We start from the raw sequence: 12,691 nt of genomic DNA, 5'->3' as shown, positions 1-12,691 counted from the left end.
AATATAAAAAAATTCTATAATGCAAACTGTTTCTATGTGAATCACATCAAAATTGATACCTTTTAAATGACGTAAATGATATCAAAATCGATATTTTTTAAATAACATTGATTTTGTTATGTATGTGTATGTAACATACACAGTAAAGTCAATATTTTTTTTTTTAAATATCGATTTTGATGTGATCCACATATAAATTAATCAATCTGTACCATAAAACTACCCTATAAATATATATATATATATATATATATATATATATATATATATATATATATATATATACACTCCTTTGCTCTACCTTGCTCTACCTGGATATGGTTTATTCAATTGTAAATATGAAAGGACATATTACTTTTAAACAGAAGAAAGTATATAATGTAGATTTTTACTTCAACATTATTATTATTATTATTATAGATAATGATTTACCAAAGACATTACTATAGATTGAATTATATTTCTTTTAAAAAAAAAAAAGTTAGAGATATATTGTTCCCTTCCCAATAGCAAAATCCTGCATCTTTCTATTTTAATTATTTTGGGCACAACAACTTTCTTTATTTTCTTAATTTGCAATCAAATAAAAAGACAAAAGAGTCTTCTCTGCACCACATGTTTAATTTCTTGCACATAGATTCTTAAAATTCTGATATTTTTAGCCAATATTGAAGATTCATTTCATCGAAACATAGCTGCACAAAAATCTAAAGAACTAAAAAAATAATATCACTTAATTCTATACATATTTTTTTTCCCCACAAAAACAAAAAATATATATATATATATATATATATTTTCCCCACCCAAAAAAAAGAAAAAGAAAAAAGGGGGTACCTTATAAACCATGAAGAGTTCAAAGAGGCGTCTTACGTTAGATTTTTTGAACAATTTATATTTACTAAAACAGAGTAAGAATAATAATATGTTGGATGCTGTCCATATATTTTTTGGCCTATCATGTTAATTTTCGAAAAATTAATTAGAGCAAATATCATTCATAGGTGGTACAAACTATATGTTCTTCGTATTATTAAAAAAACTGGCCAAGCATATAAAAACGCATTTAGCAAGATCGATCTATACTTACTTCTTTTAACAAAGTCATTTTCTTACAGTTTTTTTTTCTCAGAACAAAAAAGAAGAAAATTAAGGAAAGAAAAAAAGAGAGACCCAAAGTTGAAGCAAAAGCAACAAAAGGTACAAAGTACTAATTAAATTTAAATTATCATACAGATCATTTTTTTTTGTTTTTGTTTTTTTGGGTTCATAAAATCTAATGGAATTTGAGACTGGTTAAGACATTGTTGTTGACAGGATCAGCCAAATGATCTAGCAGGTTCTGGTATGGACCAACACCAGTAACAAGTCCCTGTATAAAGTAACCCAAAATTGCCAACATAGCCAATCTTCCATTCTTAACCTCCTTGAGCTTCAAATCCTTGAGAGATTTCTCATCTTTACCAAACCCAAGTGGGTTAAACAGGGGTCCACCTGGGTATGCCGGGTCACCCGAACCACCCAAGTATTTCTCCAAGCCCAAGAAATATTGCTTACCCATGGAACCTGGTTTAGCCCAGTCTTGGAACCTCCTGTGCTCTGCGAAACCCATCAGAGCCATCTCGAAGACGAAGAGTGTGTAAGGGTCTGCCCAGTAGTCGTATGTTCCAGCTGGTGGAATCACGCCAGTTTTGAACCACGGAAGCGCTGTTTCTTCAGGGATTAGACCCAGTTTTCCCAGAATCTCCGGCGCTATAGCTCCCACGGCACCGAGCATAGCGTAGCGACCGTTGATTACCTCGCCGTAGGCTAACCATTTTGGCTCTATGAACCCTCCCGTTCCTTCTGGGTCTGAGAGACCCAGTGGGTCGAATCCATAATCACCTGGAAGACTGCCATTTTTGTATGCATCCCACAAAAAAAAAAAAAAAAAAAAACACAAACATAGTTAGCCACTTTAGCCCCCAAAATGCCCTGTGTTTTTGGAAAAATGCGCTGTTTTATGCGAAAATGCGCTGTCTTTTTAATGGCTTTAGATTGAGAAAATATGGAAGAGTTATTTGTGGATGATATTTTTTCTTTTTTTTACCTTCCATCCAAGTAAGAAAGGCTCTGTTTGGATGCAAACCACAAGGGTCTATCTGCTCCTTGCTGTAAACACCATTAGCAAAATATCAACAAGAAGTAATTAAATACATATATATATATATATATATATATATATATATATATATATATATATATAAAACATATACAGACATAGATACAATGGTGGAAAAATAAAAAAACGAACCTTGACAGGAGGGGTAGAGGCGGCTCTGACTACAAAGGAAGCTGATTTCCTTGAAGACCCAAATGGAGATTGGAATGGTCGGCTTCCTAGAATCTGTCTTGCAGATTCTATTGATGAAGTTAGAGAGGAAGATGAAACCAGAGCTTGGGTTGCCATTTTGTTGTTTCTAGATCAGTGTGTAATTTGCAGGGAGAGAGTTTTTGGTGATCAGCGAGTTAAAGAATGAAGCCCATTTCAATATAGAATATGCAAAGACAAGAAACATGGGCCACGTAACGCCATTGATTTTTGTGGGCACGGTGGGTTTGAACTTTCATGGTGGATATTGGAGCTTTCCCAGGTTTCAGATTAGATTAGGATCTGGATGTCCAACTGGGATTTTACACGTGGTGTCATTGTTGGGATAAGAGATATTGCCGGAGGAGATCTTGTGCTGATTTTTGATTCTGATGTCACACGTGTATGAATGAGATCTGGTTGTGCAATGATATGGTGTTTTCTTTGATGAATGTAATCGAAATGGATAATTCGTATTTGAGAAAAAGGGTAAACTTTTTTTTTTCTTCTTTAACTTCTTATAGGAATCAAAGTTTGATATGGGCAGCAGCATATAGAGAATAACTAAATTCTTTGAAAATTTGAGTTTTATATGGCTAAATTAGATGAAAGTTCTTGAAAAAGAAGTTTTGGAGATTTTAGAATAAAATTAGATTTGGCACTTGTGTTATGTTTTGGGAATTCAAGTTTGTATAAGAATATTATCAAGAGCCTAATTTTGTCATAGTAAAAATTACACATAATTTGAGTTTGCTCTAACAAGAAAAGTATGTGGATGAGAAAATGGCAGAAAACTTTCCTGTCTCGTTTGTGAAACATATTAAATTGAATTTGATTGAACTGTCTTATATTTAATATAGGTTTAGGGCTACTTTTAAACCACATTTTTGGATTATCAAAGAATTTTTATCAAATATAATGTTTGATAAATATATAGTTTAGTTTTAAAATTCTTTAATAATATTTATTCTCTCAAAAAACTAGAATTTGAAAAGCAGTTAAACTATCTTTTTTTTTTTTTTTTGTTTTTCCTGCAATAACCAAGATTTTAAAATTAAAACTATTATTATATCTTTCAAATAATAAAAAAATATATTTTTATCAATTTATAACCTTAGGGTTAATTTTCAACTTCTAACGGTTTCTTCTCATGCTATTCTATATATGTTTGTTGTTTGATTGACCATTGACAAGTAATCATAATTAGGCCTAGTAATATGTCATATTGTACTGTGTTCGTGTTAAAATTTTTTTATCCAAACATGATCATGTTTTATTAAATTTTCATGTTGAGATATGTAGATTCGAATTCATTTTTTAAATTTCGTATAACCTACTATCCAGCCCTTTAACCCATTAAGCATAAATGTTAAATTTTAATTTGGTACCAGAATGATAAAATAAACTTTTGTTTTCTTTTTAAAAGAAAAACAAAAAGATCAAATGAACATGTTTGTTGATAAACTACACTTCAAAAAAAACTAAAGAAAATAAAAGAAAAGCAATCACATACTAAAATTCTATATGCATTAATAATTATCAATTAAAAATATTATAAATCAAACTCATACTAAATATTTATCATAGCTAAGGAACATGCATTATCTGTTTAAAAAAGCTTTCCAAATTTAATGAATTTTATTGAGTAAAAGAAAATAGAAATGGAGAGTTCTTTAATTATAAAATTGAAAGATGAGAGAATAATAACGATGCAATTTAGAGCAAAGGCTGAAGAGGCAGTAAACATTTTATTATTTTAGTTTAGAGTAAAATTATTATATTATATAAAATTATAAAAATACCCTATATAAATGGGTTTAATGGATTTTATCCATTAGCATACATTTTGTTAACGGGTCTTATTAGGTAATATTAATATTGATTCAATCTAATATCGTAGATCTAAAATTCGTAAATTATCGTATGGATTCATACCATGTTAATAGGTTGTATGACATTTTATCAGGCCTAATCATAATCAACACCATGTAAACAAATGCTCTTAATTTTATTGTGCTTGGAAAAAAAAAAAAAAAAAAAAAAACCTCCATGATTACAAATTAAGTAAAATTAATTTTTTTTAATGTTAATGCAGCTAGGGTGAGAAAAATAAATGTACATAAGTTACTAATTTTTATTATATTAACTTTATTAAAAAGATACCTATATAGTAATAATAATATATATTAAAAAATAAATAATATATATATAAGAAAATAATCATTTTGTATATTTTGGTCATTATCGCAAACAATTACAACAGTTAAGGAGGTTTTTTTTTTTTTAATCAAACATTTAAATTTAAATTTTGTAATTTTTAATAATATTAAAACAATAGCTTATCCAACATTTATTAGATTGTTAAAAAAAAAAAAAAAAATTTATTGTTTCGGTAAAATTTTTGCCATTTTTTGATAATTTACAACAAACCAGCCTTAGTTTGATCAGCTTTAAACTAATTCGAATTAAATTGGGCTAGATTCCTTTGAAAAATGATGGAAAACGTAGGAGACTACAACAACTTTAATAATCATACAAGTTTTCTTATATAAGATGGGATTTTTGTAATGTCAATTTTGTCAGATAACAAACACAGTAATCTATTTTTTTTTTTAAATTTCAAACTTTTTTTTTTTTAATATTACTTTATATGTATGAACATTTGATTTGACTAACAAACTTTTATTAACATTCTGAATGACAATAAATAATGTTCTCTACGAGAACGTTAAAAATCAATAGAAGGACAAAAAAATAAGTTAAAAAAACTAATTTCTTTAATTAAGAGCCAAGTAATAGCATTAACTTCGGAATTTCCTTTTATGAGTCTAATTAACATTAATGTTTAAACTTAGGACCACGAAAATAAATTTATTTTAAAAATAAAGAAAACTAAAATATGGTAAATAGAACAAGTAATTGTTTTTCTATATTATTTACAATGTATATTAATCTGGAATACGAGATGGTCTACATACCAAATTAGATAATACCATTTGCCTTATTATTTACATATAAACTTATTGCAAATCAGCAACGCTAACACAGTTACTTGGCTATTCTGCAAACAAAAAATGATAACTCTAATTCCACTACCTTCTCACATTGGTTTGCATCATCTTCTCAACCTTGGGCAAGAATGCAGGTTGATAAAGGCTCTTTGACTAAATCATAAATCATTAATTTATATCGATGCCTTGGTGGGGTTTTTTCTTTTTATATGTATGGATTGAGAACAATGAATGTTTGAGCCAACTATTTTCATGAATCATTGAATGAAGAAGGGAAAAATCAAATTGTAGTATTCTGCGAGACACCCTCCTTATTTTTACTCTCTATTTTGCCTAATTCTCCTCCAATTAGAAAAACCCACCCCCTCCATTTTGCAAAAAATTGAAGAACAATTCAAAAAAAAAAGAAAAAAAAGTTAACATAAAGAATTAACGGCTAAGATACAAAAATGGCAGCGACAGGATTAAATCGGCTTGCAATCATAACATGATAAAACAAATGTAATTGAAACGTTACAAGGCAAGTGCTATACATATTTTGGATGGTCTTCACTCCCCACATCCGCCAAATTATATATATATATATATATATATATATATATATATATATATATAACAAGTAACGGTTTTTAATGTTGCTGGTTTGGCTATAAATCTGTTATATAACAATGAAACACATGGTATTATCCAATTCTAATTGGATGTGTGTACCATTTTATATTTCAAGTTAATATAGATTGTATATTCAATAATTTCTCACAATAAATATTAAAAAAAAAAAGAAAAGAAAACTACTGCTTTTTTTCCATTTATTTTGCTAATGCTTGTTGGGAATAAAAGTCATTATGATCACATAAATACTAACATGGAGGATATGAAATGTTTGTAAGAAATATTACATCTATATCTTCTAAAATTTGGCATAATTACAAAAACTTCTCTCATATTTCATAAAATTCATCTATACCCCTTCTCGTTTAAACTTGGCTACTAAACGGTAAAATGTATTTACACATTCTAACGAAAGATGAATTTTATTAATTTAAAAAGTCCTGGTAAACTTGCAAAATTTTATTTATTATTATTCATTATTTTTCTTTTTCTTTCCCAATTTTTTATTTTTTTATTTTTTTTCAACTTTTCACGTAATATTTTTTTCTCCCTTTTCTTTTGAAAAACAAATAAAAGAATAGGAGGAAAAAATAAATAAAGGAATAGGAGGAAGATGGCATATGAAGTTATAACGAAAAATAAATTAAAAACTAATTAATAAAGGTATAAAGATAGTTCAAGCTATCAAAGGCAATTTGAAATAGGGGGTGCAAATGAATTTCATAAAACTTTAGCAATAATTTTTGTAATTAGGCTAAACTTTAGAAAGTGTAAACAGAATGTTAAAGCACCAAATAATCTCATGAATTATTATTATGAAAGTAAATTATACAAAACCTCATGAATTATGTATGTCCTCGTATAATTAAAAACCTCCCCAAATTGTAAAAACTTGATAATTTTAGATTTAACAAATTTATTAATGGAAATTTTGATATCCAATAACTTGACATTATTTTATTAGATTTAACTTCCATAATTTTAAGGCATTATTAATTTATCAAACATTAATAAACTACCACATTATGTGATACAAAAATTTGGTTAATAAATCTAGTACCTTAATATTGCCCTAAAACTTATAAATTAAAAGAATATGTATAAAATTATCCATATAAAAGATACCAAAAGTTTTAAAATTTAAATTGTAAAAAGTTTTAAAATTTAAAATTAGTTAATATTTTCCATAATGGATAAATTCAATTAATTCATATTAACATTATTTTAAGTTTTTTTTTTTGAAGAAAATATTATTGTCCATATATTATTTTTTGAAGAAAATTTATTATTTTAAATATTTTTTGAAAAAAAATATTGTTTTCAATATTAAAATATTATTTTTAATATTTATCTTGAACAAAATATCATTTAAAAAAATTTTTTAAAAATATTATTAACAAAATATCTTTTTTAAAATATTATTTTTAATATTTAGATAATAAAAAAAACTTGGATTAAATTATTTGAAAAATACTATTATGTATATGCTAAAACAGCATTTTAGAAGATTGAAATAATTTTTTAGCATTTAACTGGTTTGAAAAGTAGTGGAGTTCTCATTTAAGATATTTAGTGTCTATTTGGTAGAGCTTTTTTTCAAATCAAAAGCCTTACTTGAAAGTCAAAAGTTTTTTTATTAAAAAATAAAGATGTTTGTCAAAAGTCAACAAACACTTGTTGAAAAAAAAAAAAACAGGCTTTTTTAAATTGATTTAGAAAAGTCCAAATTTCGTGCTTCTCTAAAAAAACTATTCTTTTTAATTTATATAGAAACTCAATGACTATTTAATGTAGCTTTTTTATCTTATATAAAAACTCGTTAAGCATTTAATGCAGCCTTATTATTTACAATCAAACTCTTTATTAACTTTTTAATAAAATTTCTTTTTAAAAAAGATCTATTATACAAAACTCTACATACTAAAACTCTACTTTCATCAGTTATACTAAACGGATCGTTAGAAAGTAATCACTTTTCTACTAAATTATTTCCAAAATAACAAATTGGAAGATGGATTTTAAATTGGCTCACTTGTACTACTTTCCTCCCTTCTTCTACTTTAATGGGTTCAACTGGCCTTTTTTTTTTTTTGAATTTAATGAATTTGTTAGTCTTTCATTAAGGTAGAATAAATGACTTATCTATTGGCTGACTGTTGAGCAAACTAATAATAATAATAATAAATCTATATATATAGATTGAAAAAATAAATTTGAAAAACATATATGTTAGATAATGAGAAAGTTTGCATAAACTCTTTATCATATCAAATTAGAGCTTTCGTTTGGAGAAATAAGGGTTTTTTAAATTCATCAAAATCCAAAAATTGAATTTCAAATAAAAATCAAATTGAAATTTAAAATTATTTTATCTAAAGTCTACCACATCTATGAATAGGTGGAGAAAAAGAAAAGGAGATTGGAAAAAGAGAACCTATAGTCAAAGACAAAGAAAATAAATAAAAAGTAATAAAAAAATAGAGAGAGAGAGAGAGAGAGAGAGAGAGAGAGTATTATTATTATTATTATTATTATTATTATTATTTGTGTTCTTTTCTTTTCTTGGTACTTAATTTTAAATGTTCCTAAGAAAGTTAATAACCTAAGAGTATTCCCAAAGGACTCTTTAAAATAAAAATATATATTCTCTATAATAAAGAGTATTTTTTAAAATAACCAGTAAAGTTTGAAAATGCTCTCCAACAAACTCTCTATTAAGCTCTTTATTTTTATATTTTCTATAAACATTTATTGTTTTACTTGTAGCCTCTCTCTTTTATATAAATTACTTACATTTTAAATATTATTATAGTGGCATAGGAGAATGTGTTACATTTAATTAAATAAATATAATATTAAAATAAAAAATGGTTTTGGCTCTCTACATTTTTAGAGCCAAACCAACTCTTTATATTAAAAAATCAAAATAAAAAGTTCATTGAAGCTCTTTTTTATATGTTGTCTCTTTAAAATAAAAAAAAATACCACATTTAAAAATTCGTTTAGGGATGCTCTAAGAATTACCTTAGGTTTAGAGTGTTAGTGAATTTATATTTTTTATCAGTATCTTAATTTTAAAGTGTTCCTATAAAGGTCAATGATCTATGAATTATCTTAGATTTATAAATGCTGATGAATGTATGTTCCTTGTTAATATTTTAATCCTAAGGTGTTCCTATAAAGGATAATAATTTAAAAATTACCTTAAGTTTATAGGTTATGGTGGATTTATGAGTTTTATCAATGTCTTAATCCAAGAATGTTCCTGTAAAGGTCAATAACTTAAGAATTACTTTAGGCTTACATAGGTGCTGATGAATTTATTTATTTTCAAAACTATATATTTTTCCATGTCAATATCTTAATTTTAAAGCGTTCCTATAAAATTCAATGATTTAGGAATTATCTTAAGCCTAGATGAATCTTGCTAGGGTACAAAAATAAACTAAATCCAACCTCCAAAAAAATATTCAATTTTTTTTCTAAATTACCAAATAATTGTTAAGACCCTCAAAATATTAATCTTCAAGTATGAAATTATGTGTTCTGGCATCTCACATTCGCGCATAAAAGGAAAAATGCTTTTCACCCAAAAAATAAATAAATAAATAAAATAAAAAGAAAAATGGCAACCAGGAAGGAAAATAATTTAAAAAAAGAAGAAGATATATATATATATATAAACATTCGGACAAAAAGTTAACCGAATAAAAAGGATTGGTAAAAAGAAAAAAAAAATAAAGAGGTTTCTTCTATTTTCTCTATGCTAGCTTGCCCTGAGGTTTCTTCTATTTTCTCTATGCTAGCTTACCAGGGCAAAGCCATGTAAGAGTGATTCTAACCTTAGGTTAGTCGATCCACTTGCAAACCTTTCCAATCAGGACGACCGCATAGTGTTTGCTTTGTTTACGTCCTTAAGCTCTCGACTGCCTTCTCCTCTGGTGGCTTCCCAGATAGGGGGAATGGAAACTGCGGGGGCTACAGAAAATGACCCCGAAGGCTTTCCTCTCCTCGAACTCACGGCTGATCCTGCTGAGGCCATAAGGAAGTCCAGCTTGACACTGGTAGACAAGATCATATCTGACAAAGAAGTCCAAAGACCCACCGTTCAGATGATCACCAGAAGAATTTGGTTCACACAAGACCCAGTTTGGGTAGACCAAGCTAGTCATAATACCTTTCTCTTCTCCTTCAAGCGAGTGGCCGATAGAGATTGAGTATGGAACCGGAGACCCTGGACCATCAATGGCGCCCACCTCGCCCTGAAAGAATGGAACCCCCAAATGTTGGTGCGGGATTTTCAGTTCACTTCTTCTACGTTTTGGGTTCAAATACATGGGTTACCCTTACAATTCTTGAACAAGACAAATGCTCTTAAAATAGGGGGTTTATTCAAAGATGTTTTCTGTTGTGGTTGTATCTCTAAGAAAAGCCTATTGGGTATGCAGTTCTTGAGGATCCAGGTCGAAGTAGACCTCATTAAGCCATTACTCACTGATTTTTTTCAGAAATTTGGTGAACACAAATCTTGGATCCAAATCTGCTATGAGAAATTAGGTGATTTTTGCTACCATTGTAGCTTCTTAGGCCACCTATAGAAATCCTACAAGACTTAGAACTCTACCTCCAGGGAGGACAGCATCTTCGGCGTGTGGCTTAGGGCTGAGGCCGGCTTTTCCACCGTGGTTAGTGCAGGTCGCTATCTGTGTAGAATCGAAAACCCAAGACACGATTATTTTGATAGTTTCTCAAAGGATGACCTAGTATTGGAAGAGAGATGGATGGCCACCACACCCCATGCAGAAGAACTCCGGGATGACGAATAACCCCTTAGGTGGTTAGCAGCGATCCAATTCGTCGCCTTTCTGGCACCGAAAGCAGAGGAGTCTCAAAGGGTTTCACACGCGAAAGGGGATGCAACGGCTTGTGCAAATCGCAAGGATGGCTCGAATTGGTTCCCTAGGGTTAGGGTTCTAGTGGAGGCTGAGTCAGAGTTGTCAGTTCCAGACCGCCGACTTTTTTTAAACCCTAACTTACCACAATAGGCACACGCCATTCCTGTTTCAGAGGCTTTAGCTGTCAAAAGAAACATTGGAACCTCAGAGGGAAAGATAGCAGATCTCGGAGCATGAGAAGAGAGGAGAGGAGTCTATAGCTCCTTTTTGATTTGGAGCGAACCGCACAATTGTTACTAAGGAGAAGAGACTTGTGGGCTTCAAACGAAAAGCTAGACAAACTAGGCCACAAGGCATCTCAAAATGGCCTCTAATTTCCTTTCCCCATTCTTCCCTGACTTCAACCTAGGCCCAAGAGACCCTTGAAAATTGGGCATGCGTGAAAAGATCTGAATGGATCACAAGAGATGGAACTGAGCCTTTAGTAAGCCACTCCGAAACATCCCAAGCTCTAGAAGGCATAACTAGTGAGTTTCAACCTTTATGGGTAGCTTCTTTGATGGATAGTCCGATGAGTTTGTAGATTAGCACATCCATTGCCAAACAGAGCTCAGAGGCAGATCAACCTTTTTTTGACCCAAGTGATTCTACACCCATCGCTGAGGAGGCGGGTCTTACCATTCCCCCCCCCCCCCAAATGAAGCTCTTATCTTGGAACTGTAGAGGCTTGGGAAGACCCTTTGCAGTTTGCAGCTTGAGAGGCTTAATACGGAAGTCTTCCCCCCAGGGACTGTTTCTCATAGAGATGAAGGTTAATTCTATACAAATGAAGAAAATCTCATGTTCCCTAAACTTTTCAAATAGCCATATTGTGGAAGGCCCTAATGGGCGTGGAGGTTTAGCTTTATTTTGGCAGGATGACTATTGCTAGGATATTATTTATAGTTCTGAGTGGTGTATTGGAGTTGAGGTCAAAAGCATTCAGGGCCAACTATGGAACCTCTAGTGTTGCTACTGTCCAGCAGAGCGATCGCTGAGAGGTGGGTTTTGGAAGATTTTGACGGACTGCGTTCTCTCCAATCATAACGTCTGGGCCTGTATAGGTGATTTCAATGACATTGCAACCCCTAGGATGAGAAACGAGGAGGTAGACGAGTTACCAGGAAGTCAAACTTCTTCCTGTGGACGTTCATGCAGGAGGCGGGGGCTTTAGACTTGGGTTTCACTGGTCGTCCTTTCACTTGGTGCAATCGACAAGGAGGCTTAGCGAACATCCGTGAAAGACTCGATAGGGTGATGGTTAGTGCTGATTGGCGCATCCTTTTTGCGCAAGCTAGGGTCCTTCATCTCAGTGCCAACCATTTCGACCACTCCCCTATATTACTGCTCTCCTGCTTAGACCACCATTCCACCCCAAGGCCATTCAGATTCTTAGAAGCTTAGACGAGGGACCCGGGTTGTGAAGAGGTCATCTCTCTGGCCTGGACAGTAGCTGATAGAAACACAAGAAGGGTCTCTCTAACCGCAAAACTCCAAGCCACTGCACAAGCCCTGAAGAAATGGAATAGAGAAAGTTTTGGTTTTTGTCAAGCTAAAATCAAGCTCCTGGAGGATCAACTTTCTGCTTGCAAGGTTTTGAGCCTTCTGACTCTAATCTAGCTTGTGAAAACTCTTTGCAGCTTGAATTAAATGAATGGCTCTACTGGTTGGAGCTCACCTAGTGACAGAAGTCGAGAGAACTTTGGTTACAAGCTGGCGCTCGGAACTCAAAATTCTTTCATGCGTCAACCTTGGCCAATTGGAGGAAAATCTTCATAGCGGCA

At 31.0% G+C, this 12,691-nt stretch overlaps 1 protein-coding gene across 1 annotated transcript; it reads right to left on the bottom strand.

Moving 5' to 3' along the window:
* Positions 1-1,055: 1,055 nt before the first annotated feature.
* LOC107416800 (chlorophyll a-b binding protein 8, chloroplastic) lies at positions 1,056-2,583 on the bottom strand. Its single transcript, XM_016025332.4, has 3 exons — positions 2,294-2,583; positions 2,090-2,151; positions 1,056-1,892 (listed from the first exon to the last, which is right to left on the bottom strand). Exons 1-3 carry the CDS (start codon positions 2,447-2,449, stop codon positions 1,277-1,279), a joined length of 834 nt encoding a protein of 277 aa, XP_015880818.2. The 5' UTR covers positions 2,450-2,583; the 3' UTR covers positions 1,056-1,276.
* Between the last annotated feature and the right edge of the window lie 10,108 nt (positions 2,584-12,691).

The sequence above is a fragment of the Ziziphus jujuba genome, chromosome 4 (assembly GCF_031755915.1).
Source record: "Ziziphus jujuba cultivar Dongzao chromosome 4, ASM3175591v1".
In the NCBI taxonomy this organism is placed as follows: Eukaryota; Viridiplantae; Streptophyta; class Magnoliopsida; order Rosales; family Rhamnaceae; genus Ziziphus; species Ziziphus jujuba.
Note: the sequence above shows the minus strand (reverse complement) of the source record. Positions and strands in the feature narration are given on the sequence as shown.

Excerpts from the sequence above, each read along its gene's own strand:
- LOC107416800 (XM_016025332.4), bottom strand. The coding sequence starts at position 2,449 with ATGGCAACCCAAGCTCTGGTTTCATCTTCCTCTCTAACTTCATCAATA. Across the intron at positions 2,152-2,293 it reads CCTCTACCCCTCCTGTCAAG|CAAGGAGCAGATAGACCCTT; the intron begins GTTCGTTTTTTT and ends TGGTGTTTACAG. Across the intron at positions 1,893-2,089 it reads CTTTCTTACTTGGATGGAAG|TCTTCCAGGTGATTATGGAT; the intron begins GTAAAAAAAAGA and ends CAAAAATGGCAG.